This window comes from Silurus aristotelis, assembly GCF_946808225.1.
Source record: "Silurus aristotelis genome assembly, chromosome: 22".
In the NCBI taxonomy this organism is placed as follows: domain Eukaryota; kingdom Metazoa; phylum Chordata; class Actinopteri; order Siluriformes; family Siluridae; genus Silurus; species Silurus aristotelis.
In genome coordinates, this window is record NC_139595.1 from 5,859,972 (window position 1) to 5,881,257 (window position 21,286).

At 37.9% G+C, this 21,286-nt stretch overlaps 1 protein-coding gene and 1 long non-coding RNA gene across 3 annotated transcripts in view; both read left to right on the forward strand.

Annotated features, from left to right (window-relative positions):
* The first annotated feature begins 362 nt into the window (after nucleotides 1-362).
* Nucleotides 363-21,286, forward strand: part of plpp2a (phospholipid phosphatase 2a) — a 30,718-nt gene continuing 9,794 nt past the window's right edge. The window contains exon 1 of one of the 2 annotated variants that reach the window (XM_083524906.1): nucleotides 363-836. In XM_083524906.1, the coding sequence (XP_083381032.1) occupies nucleotides 776-836 (61 nt within the window). In that variant the 5' untranslated portion in view covers nucleotides 363-775. The remainder of the gene's footprint in view (nucleotides 837-21,286) is intronic. The other variant, XM_083524905.1, reaches the window with a different exon arrangement.
* On the forward strand, nucleotides 1,474-3,317 carry LOC310717201. Its single transcript, XR_014530759.1, has 2 exons — nucleotides 1,474-2,601; nucleotides 2,729-3,317. It is a non-coding gene; the product is annotated as an uncharacterized lncRNA (long non-coding RNA).

Here is a 21,286-nt window from a genome sequence, read left to right on the forward strand (position 1 = left end):
GGAATTTTGTTTTAATGTACAGTAACAGTGAACTAGGGAAAGTGTGTGTGTGTGTGTGTGTGTGTGTGTGTGTGAGAGAGAGAGAGAGAGAGAGAGAGAGAGAGAGAGAGAGAGAGAACACAATGGGCAAGAAAGTGTGGAAATGTATGTATTAATGTACAGTAACAGTGAACAAGGGAATGTGTGTATGAGAGAAAAAAAAGAGAGAGAAAGAGAGGGAACAAATGGAAGTGTGTATAAGAGAGCGTGGAACTGTTTTAATGTCCAATGATAGCGAACTGGGGAAAGTGTGTGTGTGTGAGTGAGTGAGTGAGTGAATGAGTGCGAGAGCGCGCGCGGGGCAGGGATTGTGACGTCACTCGAAAGGAGTGTAGACCCGGTTGTAGTTTTCCCTGAGCGCAGTAGAAGGTATAGCTGAACTCAATGTGTGTATACAGTTCAAGAGTGGCTCTTTTCTCCTCTCTGTTCCGCCTCGACACCGAACACGAATCTCATCATCTCCTCAGCTGTTGGTCTCCGCCACCGCTCCTACTTTTTTCTCCTCCTCCTCCATAATACTAAGCGAGCTCTGTTTTTTTTTCCTCGCTAGGTAAAGAAGTTCCGTGTTTTCCTGGGAACACCTTGGGCAGAAATCAGTGCCGTCACAGGTACAAAGGAGCAGAGGATCCGGAAGAACTCGCACTTCGAGTTTGCAGTTTTCCCAACGTGGACTTCGTATTTACCTGCTACGTTTCACACACACACACACACACGTACTGACACTGTGGAGTTCAACATGATGGACGTAAAGAAAAGGAAGATCTTTATCCTCGTGGATGTCCTGTGTGTGATAATCGGTAAGTCTCACTGATAAGGGCCTCGTCCCCAACCGCTCACTAGGATACTCACTAATATGTTAAACACACACCATGCGCACTATTCTAGTATGTACACTTAGTACTGTAGTACACGAGTGTCACTTACATTAGACACGTTAGTGACTTCAGCAGCACTTTAGCTCTCTCTTCAGCCTTGTTAGACATTTTATAATATTATATGAACCCACTATGAGTGTTTATAAAGAAATATGAGTGTCAACTGCAGACTTTTATGCCATTAAAAAAAAAAAAAACCTGGAGCTCCAGTGCTTATAGTTGAAGCATATTTGGCAACAAGTCCAGCTTTCCTCAGGTTTCCCTTAATTGTGTTTCCTGGACATAAGTAATTCTCTAACAGTGCAACCAAGTTCAGATGTTTCATATATTCAGATGCAAAAACCTCCATAATGAAGAATTCCAAGAAACTAAAGCAAAAACAAAAAATGAGCGAAAAAATGTGGCAGAATAAATGTTCGTATAAATCAGCAGAAATAATCGGATAAGAACGCAGAAATCTTTTATATGACCTCCAGGACCTCAGTTTAAAAAAACTGTTGGGACAATATAAAGAAATTAAAATTAAAATTGGGTATTGGTTTTAATGTAGACTGTAATGGTCCCTATTAAATTCTTTAGCGTTTTTTAGTTATTAAAAATATTTACTTATAGTTGAAGCATATTTGGCAACAAGTCTAAGTTTTCTCAGGTTTCCTCCAGTTTGTGTTGCTTGAAAATAATTCATCCATAATGCACCCAAATTGTATTATTTGTGGTTTCCGGGTGCACAAACTACATACCAAACCTCCAAAATAAAGAATGGCAAGAAAACTGAAGCCACAAAATAAGAGCGATAAATGTGGCTGAATGAATTGTCAGGGGGAAAAAAAAGGGTTTACTTATGACTTCACCTGATTGTTAGAAAACCTCCTTTAAACAGGGTAAATTAAAACCTAATAGAAAACCTCACAGAATTTCTAATGGTTATAATGGGAATTGTATTAAATTTAATGGAGTCTGTAATGGTCCCTTATGACTCTTTACTGCTAAAGACTTCAATTCAATTCTTTACTGCTTAATGCAGGAGCATATTAGGCAACAAGTCCATGTTTTCCCCAGATTTCCTTCAGGTTGTGTTTCCTACACATAATTAATTCTCCCAAAGTGCAACAAACTTCAGAGTCTTTACTGGTAAAGACTTTAATTGGTGACATGTTGTGTCTAGATACAATTAAGAACCAATAGAGCAAGTAGTAGGTCATATGTAGGTATCTACTGGACATTGATCCGGACTACAGCATGGAACGCATTAGGCAATGCTTTGAACGGTTAACAACTGATGACTTGTAACTGTGTTTGTAGTGGAAACTATCAGATTGTAGAAACATTGATGTTTCTTTAGTCTTTTTAGCAGGCGGCATACAAATTCAGGCCAAAACACTGTGCCTCATAAAAGACTTCTTTCGGTTGTAGTTTAAGATTGAAAGTCCTGATAGTGTTTAAAATTTGTTGTATACATAATTAATTATATTAACATAATCAGATATATTATTTATTATATTAAATACATAACAAATGTAATTTATTATAGTATTAAAATCTGTGATTGCTGCTTCGATATGCATCCACCAATAGGGAGACGGCGTTGGATGAAAATGACACAACGTAAAACGCACATGCAAATGGAGAGTAAAAATATCCTTCTTACCTCAAGCCTAATTTGAAGAATGTTCCTGTTCATGTAGCTGTGTTCTCTGATTCATGCCATAGGCAGAAAATAGTATGTTATCATTAATCACAGTTGGAGGATCTTCCTTACACAGTCTGGAATGAAGAACTTATCATTTGCATGGTCTCTCACAGAATTTGCACAGGACTTGCCTGGGATTGTCTCAATCGATGTTGCAAGACGTCTCCCCGAAAGATTGTTGAAATCGTCTTAAAAACGAAATGCTTAGTTGGTTTTTGAACGTTGGTACTGCACATACTATATACCAGTGCATGGTATGAGGAAAACTTTTGGCTTACTCCTTCAGCATACAACACATGCAGACAATGCAACCACAGGTGTGACTCAGTACAATAGACCTGCCTATTGAGGACAGAAAGATAGAAACGTGATTGCAGTATTATTCGGGTTAAAGGGCAGTTCAGATGGTTTGGGCAGATGAATACGTGAATTCGTGTGATCAGGTTCACTCCCTGTGTAATTGTATGCCGTTGATATGAAGCTATAAAAATATATAGTTTAACAGTTACATCATGTTCTATGCATGAGTCTTTATGGACTGCACATTTTTGGTTGTTTTCTGCTGTACTTAAACTTATCAACTCATCTAACCCTTCATCAGGTTACAGTGGGTGTGTTGGAACAGAAGAACACACACCTTCATAATATGCTGTGTTGTCAAGTTGCCAGAATTGTCTTATATTTACCAATCCAGAAAGGGGAAAAAAGCAACACCCCCCCCCCCCATATATATATATATATATATATATATATATATATATATATATATATATATATATATATATATATATATATATATATATATATATATATATATATATATATCTCATCTGAAGATTCATAGTGTATTATTTGTTGAACTCTGGAGGGGGAAAAAAAGAAAAACTATTAGAAAATGAGCATTTCTTTCACACTGTGCACACTTTCACAGCTTTGTGGCAAAACTCTCAATTCTGATTGGTCAGCAGGTGTTGAATTTCGGGGCAGTGCTTCAATTTGCAAGGCAAACCGCAGAATAATATAATTGAACTCGATTTAACCCATTATTGTTGCTATGGAGACAATGCCCAATCGTTAACACGGTACTAGAGATGCATCTTATGCCAGGTCGTGTCTAATATCAGGGGTGGAGGTCTCAGCAAATTGTGAGTGATCATGTTCAAAATGCAAATAACCGAAACAGATACGGAAACTTTGCAGCGTTCTGACTCTCAGGGTGGTTTTCAGGATGTTGTTCCAAGCATTCCAAGTGATCCTACTTTGCAGACTCAGCATTATTGTGCATATGAATTCAGGCAGCTCTACAACAGCCAACAAGTATCGCCAGTTATGTTTATTTGTGGTTCATTTTTTGGTCTCTTCAATTCAAGTGTGTTGAAGTTGCAGTCTGCTATAATGTGTTCTATCGCTAGAGAGTTTAAAAAGACTAAAAAGGTATTGTAATGACTGCCATTGGTGTTGTGTTGTCTTACGACAAAAAAGCATTATCTCACAAGCGATTCGCAATTAATAATTAATGATATGACCAATATTTCCTGTGTATTCCTTTTGTGTTTGACCGAATGTAGTATATAAAGCCAACCACATATAAGAAATACAGCTAAGTCTATAACATTAGTTTTATGCACACAGTTTTAGATTATTGAACCGTTTCCAATGACATTTATTGTTAAAAAAGAGGTTGTGGTATGACGATTAAGCAGGCTGAAAAGTCCTCAATAGTCTTATGTTCACATAGAGAATGTAGCAGAATCAGTATCAACAGTAAAATCAGATCAATGGTCTTAGTGGACAAAGGTTTCTGACCATAAGAGTTCGATGTGCTGTTTGAGCGTCCTATTCTACATCTAATGTCTATTAGCTGTTTGCTGTTTAACCAGCACTATTCTGAGATGTTCCACTAGATTTTAGAGTGTGCTTTTGGGAGATTTGTGGTCATTCAGCTGCAAGGCCGTTAGTAGTCAGGTTCTGATGGAGGTGAAGAGGCCTGGGATGCACTCAATGTTCCACTTCATCCTAAAGGTGTTGGAGGTCAGTGCTCTAGAGAAGACAACTTAAGATCTTTCACTCCAGCCTATGTAACCCATGTCTTCATTTGTGCACAGTGGCATTGACATGCTAGAATAGGTTCGGGTGAACACTTTAATGTTCAAAGGTGTCTTATGCAATCGTGTGCCTTCAACTTTGATGTAAACTACCAGTTTGGGGAAGACCCACATATGGCTAGAAAAGTCCGGTGTCCCAATAGTTTTGTCCTCATACTGTATGTTATAGCAGCAATAAACATTAGTTCCCCTCATCAGCCTCTCTTCTTCCCCCCTCTTTTCTCACATCAAGTGTCCCAGTACTTTTGTTCAAATAGTGTCTGTTCTAACATGTTTCTGTCACCTAGTTGTCACTGACACGCAGACATCTCGTTTAAGTGTAAGCATTTAATGGTGCAATTATTTGCTTTCCTTTCATTATTATCAGATCCTTACTCATGTCATGAGATCTAAACTATTTTCATCAAGGCATGTGGTATTGTACGCATTACGAGAGCTAAAGAGAATCTCAGATGTTATCTCTGCATGCCCTCGTAGGCTCCTGAAAATGTATGAGTACAAACAAAGGGGCTTTTGGGGACCGGTTTCAGGCATCAGAACCCAAGTTCTTCCGCCAGTTTTGAAAGAGGAATTTGCCTTGTCCCAAATGTTTCACACTTAGAAGACATAGAAGACGTTTGGGCTTTTGCGTTATTCGAACTTTTGAAGATTTTGTTGTGAAATTCCAGTAAGACGGCATGTGTAGACAGAGCTTTAGACAGTCCACACATTGAGTATGAAGCATCTGATAGACTAACTTTTGAGCACTTTTCTGTCTTAAAGCTTCAGGATCTTGATCGGCTATCAGCAGATTGTATTTAAAAATTTGAGCAACGCAACACAGCAGGCTACGCTCATAAGTATTCAGGTAATGTGCTTAAAACATTTTGTGGTAGGTGATTGAGATATCATATCTTTTTGTTTTCGGACGTGGTTGGTTGATTTCTATGAAAGTAGGCGGGGCTTGCTTTCTGGAGAAACAAGTTATCTTGTATGGCTTTAAGCTTTTTATGAAAAGTGAGATCATTCCGCAGACGTACTCATTTTGCTGTTGATTCTCACATAAAATACCTGTATGTCCTCTGTTTTTCCTTTTTAGAATAGTTTCCAGAAATTTCCTCCAACGCTTTTATTCTGTTGACATGGTAATCTATCTTGAGTTTTCCAGGAATTGTGCTAGCCTATTCCCAAAGATCGGCGTGAGGCTCGATCTGTGCTAGTGTGTTTGCACTCTGGATTTGTTCATAACGAACCTCTGGGCCTCATTTATCAAATTGGATATGAAGAACTATATTATACAAATTGATACTAATAGAAATTCTAATCTAGAAAATGTTTTTCTAGCATAGGATAGCATAATTTACATTGTATGACCAATTTTTTTGTAATATACTGATTTCTTTGACAAGTTTAACCTGCACATTGTAAAAATTGGTTGCTTTATAAACTATTTGGAGAAAAGTTTGTAGATCTGACCATAAGAGTCATATGTGCTTTTTGCAAATCTTATTCCACATTTACTCCCCATTTGCTGTTATAAAAACCTCCACTCTTCTGGGAAGAATGTTTCATTACATTTTAGAGTGAGCTTGTAAATATTTGTGCTCAGTCAGCTGAAAGGGTGTTGGTAAAGTCCGGTAGTGATGTAGGTGAGGAGACCTTGGGTGCAGTCAGTGTTCCAATTCATCTCATAGTTGTTTAGTAGGGTTGAGTGCTATAAAGCAGGCCATTCAAAATCTTCCACTCTGACCCGTGTAAACCTTATCTTCATGGAGCTGGATTTGTACACAGGGCATTATCGTGTTTTAACGGGTTCGGGTCTCCTAGTTGTGTTGGAGAAAAAAAAAAGAAAGGTACCACATCCAAAGCCATCTTTTTAAACCGTGCGCCTTTAGTTTAGGGAAGCAAACATATGGCTGCAAAACTCAGGTGTCCCAATACTTTTGTCCAGAGAGCGTATGAATGACTTGAAAGCATTTATTCCGAAACAAAATCATTAATTTCGAAATAAGACGATGGAAAATCTCTTTCCGGTGGGATTTGATTGAGTTCACAAACACAACCTTTGACACACATTTTCTTTTTTGCTACAAGATGAATGAGGCTCACAGTAAAAGGGCAAAAGTGAAACTGCTTCGAATATGTGGATGCTTTTGCTAATAATGAAGCCAAAAAAAAATCTCATTTTAAATTCATGGAGCAGTTCCTTCCTTCTATAATAGACACCATGTTTAAATGATAGCATGGTCAACGTGATACCAGGAATTACAGCTCACGTATTGCATCAAATCTTTCACGCATTCACCCATGCTCTCGTTATATTGTTAATTATGTCTGCTGTGTGTGTAAGGCTGTATTGCATGTGTGTATGTCTATGTTTTAGAGAAACTAGGTAGGTTTGTACACTTGTTAAGACTTGCAGAAAGAATTACGTGGTGTGGAGTTTTGTTCTGGCTCTTGTTTGATTTCTGAAAATGGCTCAAAAACAGGGGGAAATCAGCAAACATGCTTTCAGTTGAGCCAAAACTGTGCCAGGGTGGAAAAAGTCTTTGAAAAAAAAATTTGTATATCTGTCAGCTAGATGCAGTCAAATATTTGTCTATGTCTGGTTTTTTTGTTGTTGTTTGGTTTTGTATGGTATGGGCTTAAAGATACGATTAGACCAGCAGATAATAAAGATTTTGTGCAGGTTGTGCATGTGGCAGTGGGGGAAATCTATATATTTTTATTTTAATGATTAGTGTTTCTCCACTTGTTAAACTGGCAAATCCATCACGAAGGTCTGTTGGAATGAACACCAAGGCGGAGGTTTGAAAACAAAAACTGAAAAATAAAAGTGATACATTTTTTAGCTCTGAGACATTTGTTTCGAATGATTCAGCGTAGCCAATCGACTAAATAATTCACGCCACGTTTTTTAAAAAGTCAATCCGTACCTCTTAAACATAACAATCAGCTTGCGAATGCTCTTGTGCATGTGTTGAATGGTTGCCTTCCCACAGGAGGCTTCTGAGATTTCTTTTGTCACGTTTTTTTTTTCCCTCAGGATTCCAATGAATACTGATGAATCAACAAGATTTATTGTTCCTACGCTTGGTAACTTGTCGCTTGGTTGCTTTCGTTGTGTGCAAATGAGTTGAGAACAGATCCTCGCACTATAGAGCTACAATACTAGTGCATATATTATCGCATACATTTGTTGTTAGTTAGGCGGGGGTGGGGCAGGATGTGCTGACTGTGAAGTAAATTGTTTCTATTAGTTTCTGAAGTTAATATTAATTATATTAATTAATACAATTTATTGGACTGATACTGCAACTGTTTCTTTAGTGACAACTCATTCACAGAGATTTCTATAGCGGACGTTTTACTTAATAATAATCGTATTAATATAAACAATTCGATGTATAATTTTTGACCATATGAGACATAAACAGAAGTATGTCATTTGTTTTTTATGTTAAGTATGTCATTGTCTTTGTAAAACTGAATGGTTTCCAGCATTTTTATAATTCCAAGACAAAGTAAAAGATACTGTAAAGGCTGGTGAATGACTGTTTATAGCTGCTATAATGGAAGGGATGAAAGGAAATAAATCCTGTGGACCTTCTACAACATTGAAGTATAAAGGGACAAACCTATTATGACATCTATGTTGTATGATATTTAGCTAAAGCTTATAGCTGTCTCCAAATTGCCATGATATAAGAGAACCAATGCACTTTATTATAAGTGACAGATCAAGTTCTGGAGTGACAGCAGCAGTTCCAGGAATTTATAAAGACTGCATCACTTCACCCTGATGCTGATTAGTTTTCCATAGCTAGATTCCCTGTAGTGTTTTTTGTCCTTATTGCATTTTTGCTGTTAACTCATTAGTAACTAGTTTGGACAGACAGCTATGTTGTTTGTCTGACTTTCTCGGTGCATTGTTTATTACAGGTCTATCTGATAATTCTTTGGTACCAGAGTTACACTAGATTCAGATGCTCTAAATTTAGATCGGTTACACTGAGGCAATGGACTGATTTTGCTGTTGACTTAGTACTTTTTTACTTTTACCATCGATTTTATTTATTTATTTTTTTTGTAACAGCAGCATAGTTATGCAGTTTCTAATCAACCAGCCATGTAGCAGCAGTGCACAAATATAAAATAATAGATTCAAATGTTTGGAATGAACAGTAACCAAATCCCTTAAATTGTATCGGCATACTTTTACACACTGCAGCCTTTTCAACCTGATTGTGAGATAAATAAAGCTTTAAAAGGTGTTCATATTAAAGTGACCAGTGAGTGTATATTGTAGAACTTAATCTGGGAGATTTGGTTCTGTGACCAGAAGAATGAATGAGAAACTGTCTTCATTATTTAAGTAATTTTTATATATATATATATATATATATATATATATATATATATATAATTATTTTGATAATCGATTATAATTATTTAATATTATCTTTTTTTTAATTTGATGTTTTGCTTATTATAACTATAAAAACTTGTCATGAACTTAAAGAATGCAAAAGCCACATACTGAGATTAACGATCTATAATTTAGACATTATAAATCTTATAGTGGCTGCTTGTTGAGGAGTGCATGGGGGATTTCACCTTTTAAACAAATTCCTACTTTTGTTTCTTTCCGTAAGAAAAAAAGAAAAGAAAAGAAAATCAAAACAAAAATAATGATTAAATAAATTGTATCGTATTTTGCAGATGGAAAGTTGACAGCTATGTTTAAAAAAAAAAAATGTATGTAAAGTGTTATACATTATTATTTAGACAATTTTTGTTAAAAGAAATACACAGACATTTAGTTCAGTTGTGAAGATTTAGGTATCTAGAATATATAATTAATTTAATCTTCTTTAATAATGAAATGATATCTTTATAAATTAAAAACAAGCATTCGAACGTAGTAAAGCCGCAGTAAATCACGTTTATAAACAGATAAGTTGCTGTTGTAGTAGACAAGTGCTATAAAAAAGAATGAAATGGAGAACTGCAGCAAGTTAACAGGCTTTATAAAAAAAAAAAAAAAAAAATTATGGTTATTATTAGTCAAACAAATCAACATACAGCATAAAGACAAAATATACTTGTAAATGTTTGAAAGGAATTGTGGTGTTTTAAATGTCGAAATCATCAAATGAAATTTACCAAAAATGAACAAAATAAAGATCGGTTTGTGAATTCTTGCCATTCGAAGGTTCAGCAACTTTCTGACAAACAGGTTCATGCAGGTTTATCCAAAATAGCCAGAACATCCATTGCTTCACCACTTCTAAAGCGTTCTGACATTCTGCTTACACCCCAGGGTGAGTTTTATGGACACTTCTCCACTTCTCTTTCTTTTCTTTCAAGTCACAATTTCTTTCAGGTTTGTTTGTCCAAACTTTAGCTGTGCAGCTGAGGACCATTGAAACAGTTTATTGGATTAGTCTCTAGATTAAAGTGTGGGAATGTGTAAGTGTGTGTGTGTTGTGATAAGTCTCTCTGTAAAGCATGTTCTCTGTGTCCTACCTTAAAGATAAACATTTTTTTCACTACTTGACTGGTCGTGAGCGTCTCACAATTTTGCACCTTAGTTACATTTTCAAGGAGTGTAATGAGTGTCTTGTGAGCTGCCTAAACCAGTTTACTCTAATTATATCTTCACACTGGGTATATATTAAGTAGCAGGTTTACAGTTAGCGACTAACCCGCTCAATAGCATTACACAAATTTGCGAGAGAACAAGTTCCACTTCTATTTATGTTCTTAAAGAAAGGGTTTTTGGCTTGTTTTAACATTACATCCAAGGCATGATGAATTCCATTCAGTTCATTTGTACTGCTGTGAGATAGAGGCTTTTTAGAAATTTGGATGCATATGCTGTTTTGGGGAAGTTTCTTGAGCTGGAAATGTGAAAGCAACGTTCAAGTCTAACCAGTAAAAATGGATGCTAGCGGGGTGGTACTACATGCAGTGGTAAGTGGCTGGTGTGTCTTATGGTATATAGCAATGGGAAAGTTTATATCAGTTATCAGAATGAGGAAAAATCGTTTCTGACTTTGTTTGGTTGTGGATATCAGATGGGTTGGTTTGAGTGTTTGATGAAGCTGCTAAACTACTAGAATTATCTGACTTTCTCACACACACACAACAGTCTCTTGAGTTTACGCAGGTTGGTGTGAAAAAAAACAAAACAATCAAAACACATCAAATGAGTGACAGTTCTGTGAGTAGAAATGCCCTATTGATGAAAGAGGTCAGAGGCGAATGATCAGACCGGTTTGAAACTGACAGGAAGGCTATAATAACTCAAATAACAAACTCTTTGTTACCACGGTGAGCCGAAAAGCATCTCAACCATGAGACTGATGACTGAAAGACCAAATCAGAGACCTTTGCTCATGTGTGTTTTTATGTATTGCGTCAAGGCGACCCGATTGGCTGATTAAATGACTGCTGGTGCATGTGTATTTCTATTAAAGCGTTGAGAGTATACACGCGAAATACTACATTTACATTTACATTCGTGACATTTAGCAGACGCCCGTGTCCAGAGCGACATATAAAAGTGCTTCGAGTCTCTCACAATGAATAAATCTAAACGGGTACGCTAGATTACAAACTTAAGATAAATCAGCCTAAACGTTTTAAACAAAGCAAACTTGGAAAGTGTTAGTTTAGGTTTTAATTGTTTCAGGAAGAGGTAGGTCTTCATCAGTCGCTTGAAGATAGCCAGGGACTCCGCTGTTCGGACATCTAGGGGAAGTTCATTCCACCACCTCAGAAGGTGCCAGAACAGAGAAGAGCCTTGAAGTATACTTACCTCTTATTCTGAGAGAAGGTGGTACCAGTTGAGCAGTGCTCGAGGATCTCAGACAGCATGGTGTAGTGTGTGAGGTGTGATGAGGTCTCTGAGGTAAGATGGTGCTGGTCCATTTTTGGCCTTGTAGGCAAGCATCAGTGTTTTGTATGGGAGAACTTGGGCAGATTGAACACAAGTCGTGCAGCTGCGTTTTGGATCATTTGCAGTGGACGAATAGCTTTCAGAGGAAGACCTGCCAGCAGAAGTTGCAGTAATTAAGTCTCGAAATGACAAGAGACTGAACAAGCACCTGGGCAGCCTGTGTGGACAGAAATAGTCGAATCCTTTGGATGTTGTAGAGAAGATATCAACAAGAACGAGCTACATTAGCAACTTGTGAGGAGAAGGACAGCTGATTGTCCACAGTTACCCCAAAGGTTGTGAGCAGTGGCTAAAGAAGTTATTCTGAGATTTTGACCTGGAGATAAATCTCATGGGATGACCAGCAGTTCTGTTTTGCCTGGGATGAGTTTTAATTGATGATTGATTGATCCGAGCAGAAGCTGTGGTATCCGAGAAAAGAAAAGATGAGTGGAGTGGCATCAGCATAGCAGTGGTAAGAAAACCCATGTAGGGATATGACTTCACCAATAGAGTCGGTATAGAGGGAGAAAAGGAGGGGACCAAGTACCGAGCCTTGGGGCAGATGTGGACCCCCTCCATGTTAGCTGGTATGAGCAACTTTTCAGGTAGGAAGCAAACCATTCCCGTGCTGCTTCATGAATCCTGAGGGTAGACAAGAGAGTCTTGTGGTTGACTGTGTCGAATGCCACTGAAAGGTCAAGGAGGATGAGTGCAAATGACAGCTTGGCTGATCGAGCAGTATGTAGGTTCTCAGAGACGGCCAAAAGAGCCTGTTGGTTAAAAACAGTGCGTTCCAGAGATTTAGAAAGAAAGAAGTGATACCAGTCTGTAGTTGTTGATGTCTGATGGATCCAGAGCAGGTTTCTTCAGGTTTCTACTAGTTATATGGAAAATGAACAATGTCCAGTATCCACACTATAGGGACAAAAGTTTGTAGACACCTGACCTTAAGATCCCTCTGTGTTTTCTGAACAGCCTATTCCTCATTTAGTCCCCATTTGCTGTTATAATAAGATATAATAAGATGTCCTACTAGATCTTGGAGTGTGGTTGTGGAAGTTTGTGACCGTTCTGCCATAGTGTTTGTAAAGTCTGAGACATAGTGAAGTGGGCTAAGGAGGCCGGGGGTGCAGTCAGCGTCCTGTTCATGCCATAGGTGTTCATTATGGTTGAGGTGAGAGCTCTATAGCTGATCACTAAAGGACACAGCAGAAATAAAGTCTTAGCAGTAAGAAGGTGGAGGTCAGGAAACAAGATGTGAAGGGAAATATGATTCATGGACAGAGAAGAAGAGTTAAAATGCTGATTAAGAGAATAATCCTCTGGAATAAACACGTTAGATTTCACAGTTGGTTTGTTTTATATACACACACACACACACACACACACACACACACACACATATACATGCAAACACAGAGCAAGGCAATTTGAGACAGCTTTGTGAACTTTTAGTCCCCCCCTCTCTTTTTTCCTTTATCTCTCTCTGTCTCTTACACACACACACACACACACACACACACACACACACACACACACACACACACACACACACACACACACACACACACACACACGTACACATGTTAACACAAAAAGGCAATTTTATTTCAATTTAGTCAGCTTTGTTCTCTCTCGGTTTGTGACTCTGTATCTCTCGCTCTTTCTTTCTCACGCACGCACACACACACACACACACACACACACACACACACACACACACACACACACACAGTTAAACAAAAAAGACAAATAATATCTATGTTTAGTCAGCTTTTCTCTCACACATTCAACTTAACTCATTCTATTACTCTCGTTTTTTTCTCTCTCTCTCACTCACACACACACACACACACACACACACACACACACACACACACACACACACACACACACACACACACACACACACACACACACACAAAGAGTTTAGTACAAAAGCAGCAGTTTTATTTATCTTTAGTCAGATACTCTCCTAGATACACTCCAAAACTTTCAAACTCTTTCTCACAGTAAGACAAAAAAGGCCATTTTATTTATCTTTAGTCAGCTTTTTGTGTCTCAGAGGCACTCACTCATGCTAAGACAAAAAAAAAAAAAAACAAGCCAGTTTTATCAATCTTTCAGCAGCCTCCCCCTTCCTCTCTCTCAACCCCCCCTTCTTTTTTTTCATTCTCTCCCTGTTTAGCTCAGAAGTATATTTATGAGCTTCTCGGTTCTGTCCTTTCTGGCGCTTAAGTGTGTGTTACCCCATCGTCCAGCCGAACTCGCGCTCACCCTTAACTCATCCCCAGTCTGACAGCCCGGTTTCCTCCTTAAAGAAAAACAGTTGCAAACGTTTGCATTTTAACCCCCTAACCACTCCATCCAGCGAAACACGAGGAGGGTCATCAAAGAGTGTTGGCTTTTCACCGCAGTTTATTCTGTTGCTCAGCATTTTAGAGGAATTGTTTTGCAGCACAGACTGGGGTCAGTAGCAGTTTAACATAAGTCACACGTGCAGGAAAGAGTCGTACAAAAAACAATAGTTAAGTATTAAAATAAATCTATTTATTGGCTGACCATTAGAAAAATCTGCATTCAATAAACTGGTCATTGTTAATCGTAAATTAGAATATACCATCATTTATATTGTTATTTTTTTGTGAACTAAGTGGGGTTATCATTTTGATGACATTGGCAGTTATTTATTATATATACAGTGGTACCTCGACATACGAGTGCCCTAACATACGAGTTTTTTGAGATACGAGCGGTCACTCGGTCGATTTTTTGCTTTGATACGCGAGCAAAAACTTGAGATACGAGCTGGAGACGCCGCTGCTAGGTGGCGAATCGAAGCCAGAAAGCGAAGATTGTGACGAAAATTAAGATGAGCAAAGAAGAAAAAGTAAAAATTGTAAAGTTTAGGGATACATAGTGTACAGGAGTGATATTAAAAGAAAGAGTTTTCCCTCCGCTTATCGCCTCTGCCCCCAACTCGGTTAATATTATTTCAAATGCATTTTATTGCCGAGCTCCCTCAGGTTTTGGATTTGCATCCAATAGATCTTGAACCCACCCAAATCTCAAATCTATACTCATGAAACTGCAATGAAATTCCAGTTCTAAAAAATATTCCAGTTTTTCCCTCTTAAGACATTCGGATACCTTTTCAACCATCATATAATAGAACTGCCATTTCTATATCCGAACAGAGGTGTAAAGTATACTTGAAAATCATACTTAAGTAAAACGTATATAGACTGCAAAACTTACTCCATTACAAGTTAATGTAAGTCACCAATTTCAATATGACTTGAGCAAACTACTAATAATTTACTAATAATCACCGTAGACTCAAACATGCATTAGTCCGCAACACCAAGACACATGTTAGTCAAAAGCCAAAAACAGTCGATTTGTGAGTTTTATTTCTTAAAATCCAAATCAAATTGTACACCTCGACCCTGCATTAACCATTAACACAACAGCCTCTTCAACATGCAAGAGAATGGAACAAAGATTAAATAATTTGGGTCAAAAAAAAGACAAAATAGTAAAGCAATCTTTCAAAAAAGGATCTTCAATTATCAACTAAAATGACAGTATCACAACACAAAGTAAAAGAACCATTAGTATTGAATGGATAAATAAAATGCAAGTAAATCCTTTTAGATAAAAGTAAATATTCAGAGCGGACTGTGATTTGATGCATTTCAAGAGCTCATTGCAATATTTTTTATCAACTTCAGCAAAAGATGATTCTTTTTTTGGGGGAATTTATTCAAACTCTCTCACAGGCAGCAGATGTGAGTAGGGGAGTGTTAAACCTTAATGACATCTTCAGCTCAGGTGCAAAACGTAATTGTTAAAATTGATAAAATTTGTTGCCAGTTAAAATATAGCGGAGCAAAAAGTACATAAATTGCATCTTAACTGTAGTTGAATCGAGAGTAACAGTTGCTTATATCTTTGATACTCAGTAAAACTAGAAAGTAGGCAAAAAATTACGTAAGTACGGTAACAAAGTGCATTTACGCAAATACTTTACACCACTGTATCCGAAGTCATTTGGAAATTTCAATGCCTCTTTTCATTTACATTTATGCCATATCCAGAGCGACTTACAGTTTTCTTATTATACAGCTAAAAAATTAAAGGTGAAGTCACACGGTATCCTGTCCTCTTCTGGTTTACACCAGAGCGATTCCTGTATCACAGAGGACACACTGCTAAAAGTGTTTCAAAAGATGTTCTGAAGTAGAAGTATATTGAGTCCTGGAATGGGCGCAGTACAGGCTTTTTGATTTGCAGCAACAGTTCCATGCGTTATTCAGGCGCGATTATGAACTGAAGCACTGTTTCTAAATTGTGGTTTTGGAACGTGTGTATGTAGGATCATCCCAGAGTCCAAGCAGAAGTAACCCCAGGTTTTTAACACTGTGGAATACAGATGTGCAGCTGAATGTTCTCCAAATAAACCACTCAGCATGTTACTGACTGTTGTTACATACTCCTCATGTCCACATGACCTCTCGTTTAACTAAGATCCCACTTGACCGCCGTTGTCTTCTTGTGCAAGCGTGGCCGCTTAAGAACTTATGGTTTATTTGACCGGAATGGAGAAGCTTGCACTCTAAATATGTGGTCTTTGTCTAAAGTGTTGCTTACGTGCAAAAAGGAAGGCCTCCTGAAGAAAGACAGCAGGAACAAAGTGCGGTTCAGAGCGAGGACTTCCTTTTTGATTTCCCAGCATTTATCACAATGCTTTGTGTTTTTTTAGCCTTGATCGTGCTTTGTCTTAGTGTTTATGTGTCCCTTCTGCGCTATCTCTTCATGGGAGGAAAGCCCAGCACTCTGAGTCACTCGCGTCGGTTCGGTAGAAAAGGTTGGACGAGTCTTTGTATAGCGAAAAGGTCATACAAATCCGTTTTCTGTAAAGAACAAAGAAGACTTTCTGCTCCTTTCTTGGAGTGTCTTGAACGCATTACGATGCACATTGTACTTTTAATAATGATATATTTTTAGCAGTGCTTCGCAGAGCACTTAGGGCAAAATACAGTTCGAAATAATGCTAGATATATACGAAACAGGCAGATTACAAGAAGTGCTCAAACAGGCTTTTGCTTATAATTAGGTCCATTATATTTATCCTGGCGTGTTTTTATTTTGCTTGGAAATATCCACAATTCTAACTCGCCCCCTTCCATTAATCCACATGAACAGTTTGTGCTCAGGGCTCATGTTTCAGTCAGTAATATGGCCTGTCCAGAATAGATCTATACCTAAAAAGTGCTGCTGTGATCATTAAGACTATAAGTGTACAGTAAACTCTATTCTTATACCTGGTATACTGTATGCTTTGCTTTTGCCTTTACCTAATGATTTGTAATCCTAATATTGGGTGTCAAGCAAAAGACAGTGGAGTCCTGGTTTCTTTTAAAATTTCTCCCTTGAGCTGTCTTAGGGAGATTCTCCTTTCCTCACCGTCACCTCTGGGTTGTTCATTAAAGATTTAAATCTCCATTCAGATTTCTTGAAAACCGAATTTAATTGGCATATCTCACATCTTTGACTCAAAATATCACTTTTTTTTTGCACATTACTATCAAAAAAAGAAGTAGAAGAAGAAGGGCTTTGCTTGGTGAGGGCAATTCCATGAAAAAAAATTTATTAATTCCTTATAATAAAAATGGTTTTGTAAAAAAAAAAAAAACATGGCAACGAGAAGTTTCTTTAGACTATGTTATATATTGCTCTGATTGCCTTCATACACGTAGTAGGAAAACCGTATATACTGAGTATACTGCAGTCGAGTTAATGTGAGATATAGGTAAAGTGAGAGGGTCCATCAGGTGGCCTCGGTTGATACTGGATAATTTGGATACTATATATATATTTTACTAGGCGGAAAAAGACAGCTCTTTTGGAGAATTCTGGAGAGTTCTTTTAAATGTGTAAAGGCCATCAGGTCTAGTAATATTCTTGTAGTAAACGTTAGAGTGTAGGAACATGTGGAACGATTACGTTGTTTTATACCATGGTCTAATTACTCGAACAAGGGAACAAGGAGTTTACACCAACACCTTCCTTATCATTCGGGATGTGGAACAAGCTCACATAATCCACACAAATGTAATCGTATTGTACTACTTTATCTCTGTGTATTATTTAGAACAGACATCTCTAAATCTGACCGCTCATATACAACTATATATATATTATATTAATAATATTTTGCACTAAAAACATCAATGACTGCTTTAAGTCGCTGCTGGCAAGTGACCATGATATAAATGGGTCTCCTGGGGTGGTGTAACTCACCCCTAGATATGGATTTTATCTTAAATAATGCACAAGACCACCATTTGCACATGCCTAAATAATGGTTATTTCAAAATGGTTTGATTAGATATAAATATCAAGAAAACCGTCCTTTATTTTTATTTTTTTTTGCCACAATTCATGTGATATCTTTTCCATCCTGGGAATTCTCAGAATGGATCAACCCGAGTTTAAACCTGGAATCAGCTTGAACCAATACAGTGGGTTTTTTTAACACTTCCGGAAAAACAGCGCCGCGCGATTTACAACACAATAAGTAAAAAAACAATCGCGCAAACTTTTTTACGAGGGCTTTGTTTAATTCCATTCGAATCGCAACATCTGCAAGAGAGATTTTGCGGTAAATTTGGCGACAGGACTTTCTGGCTGCTTTCTTTGGCTTGTCTGTTCTCGAGTCAGGTTCGAAGCAGAAGAAACCCTGCAGAAGAAGGATAGGGTCTGTTCCTATGAGCAGCAGCATGGTGAGAAAAAGGAAAAAGAAACAGGAGCCGGATTTTTACATTCTTGTGTGAAAGGAATTTTCAATTTACAGACTTGGATGAGTGGGAGGATTTTCAAGATTGGTATTTCCCACTAAATTATAGAATATGTGCACAGAAGTTTGTGGACACCTGAGCATAAGATTCGAATGTGCTTTTTGATCTGGATTCCACATTTAGGCCCCATTTTGCTGCATCTGGGACGAAGTTCCACTACATTTTGGAGTGCGTATCTGGAGATTTGGGTTTCTTCAGACACAAGGGTGTGAGTAAAGTCAGTTACTGATGTAGAGTGAAGGTGGCATGGGGTTCAGTCAGCAAAGCTGTTTAGTAAGGTTGAGGACAGAGCTCTATATCAGACCACTCAAGATCTTCCATTCTGAACCATTTAAACCATATCTTCATAGAGCTGACTTTGATATTGTCATGCCGGAACAATTTTCGAATGAGGGCCAAATTTAATGTTCCTGCATCCGAAGACATTCTATTCGATTGTGTGTGTAAAAAAAAAAAAAATACTTTTTTTACCCAATACTTTTGTCCATATAATCTATGTTGTACATGGAATCTTAAGAACTGGGATTTCTTTGTTCTTCCAGTGAGAACATTTAATAAATGATAAGTAAATACTGTTTTATTTTTAACATCAGCACAAAACACACTTTTTTTGGCAATTTTCAGTGGCACTACAGGACAACTAGTGTTTAGTCTGATTAAACACTCTAAAACATACTGAATAGGGATTTTAGATTAACAGTATGTGAAAGCCACAATAGCATCAATCTTTCTTCCTGCCCTCATCTTCCTTCCTTCCTTCCGTCCTTCCTATCTTCTGCTCATATCTGTGGTAGCTTTCCTGGTAAAGAATCCTGCTGAAAGATTGCAGTTGGGTTTATCTCTGAAAGGTCTTGGGAAAGGTTGCTTTCCAGAGCCAGCGCTGCATAAAAACCCGATCTTTACACTTTGAGAGTTTGGCACTCTAACGGGACTTGGACTTGTGAAGTTTGGACGAAGCTGTGCTTGTGAAACTCGTTTTCGTTAAGCTGTGGAGAGAAAGACAAACACGGTTGCCTTGTGGACTTTAATACCTCAGCAGTGGTCTGGGGTTTTTTTTTTTTTTTGGAGGGGGGGTGATCTCTTTTTGGCAGCTGATATGCTTGTGATTTAGTGTCTATGTTGGCAATGTCAGGGTTTGGAACGACAACCAAACATGAATAATTCCTCACTTTGACTCTTTTGGGTCATGGGAAAAAGCAGTGAGGAGTCAAAGGCCATTAGGAGGTACAGGCAAATCCAGTTGTGAGTTCTCTGCCTGTTTATTTTTTTAAAGGCATCCCGCTTGAAACTTTATCGCAGATGAGACAACATGTGGCTTAGGAGACAATGGGTTTTTTGTTTTTTTTTCTATATCAGCTTGTAACTTTGTTTAAATGAACACAGAGGGGTCATCTGTCCAGCTCCCTATCACTCAACATAATAATAATCTTGGAGCCATGGCTTGTATTCCATCTGCTCTGTGTTGGTGTTTAGACAAAAGGAGATGGTGAAAGACAGTAGTGATTGTGCAGTTTGGCTGTAGTTAGGCATTGCTGAGCCAGAAGCATTATTGAAGTGAACCTACAAACTTCACCAAAACAGTAATGGACAAAGTATTTTTCTCTCTGCATGTGTACTACTTTATCAGAGGCTTTTTAATCTTTGGAAAGTTTTCCCCTCCATTTCCATTCATTCCTCTCTCAGAAGCCTGCGCTCCAATTAATTCCAAAAGCATTTTAGGGGTTGATGTTATATCTCTATAGCAGGCCACTCCAGATCTTCCACTCCAACCCACGTACCTTCAGGGAGCAGGTTTTATGCACAGAAGCATTGTCATGCTAGAGCAGGTTTGGGTCTCCTAGGTCAAGTGAAGGAAAACATTTAAAGACATCCTATAGGTTACCAGCGCCATTTGGATCCCACTTCATGTGGAGTTTGGACACTGGACCTCTTTGAGTGTTTAAAGGCTCTGGCATGGAGAAGCTGGTGTTGGATCCATTATGCTGAGTTGCTTAGTAGTTCCAGGTTCCATAATCTCAAATGACTGTATAAGACTGTAGAAAGGACATTACTCATAATCTTACATTCCAGTGCTCATGCTAGTTCTCACTCGACAGTGTTCTGTTTTGTTTAAAGACTATAATCACACTCTTGATATCACCCAAATGAGGATGGGTTCTCCTTTTGAGTCTGGTTCCCCTCAAGGTTACTTCCTTATAACATCTGAGTGAGTTTTTCTTGCCACAGTCACCATGGCTGCTCATTAGGGATAAATACACATTGTTCACTTTAACTGTTAAAATTCTGTAAAGCTGCTTTGAGACAATGTCTGTTGTGAAAAGCGCTATAGAAATAAACTTGACTTTACTGTACATTACTGTACTGTACAACACTTTGAGGAAGAACCAAATATGGCTGGGAAAGTCAGGTGTCCCAGTACCTTTGTTCATCAATTGTATGTCTGCTGCGTTATAGGTAGATGTTTGTAGTTAAAGTGGTGCTCTGAGATTACATTTTTTATATGTTCTTATTTTTGTCCAGCCTATAAATTCGCTCACAAAGAATCATGTGAATTTTAAAAGGGTGCAGAAACAAAAAAGTTATAATGAGCTGATCTGCAGTGCATCTGATCTCCATCTATTTCACTACAGCAGCTTCAAACTGATAAACCCGCTTTTGTGCCTCGGGTATGAACCCGCTACTTCCGATAGCGTTTACTTTCACTTTTCACTGTAAACTCTGACCCGTGTTTTCACACGTTCTTATTCTTGCGAGGCAGTAGAAGATACAAGACTAGAAAAACTTGTGTT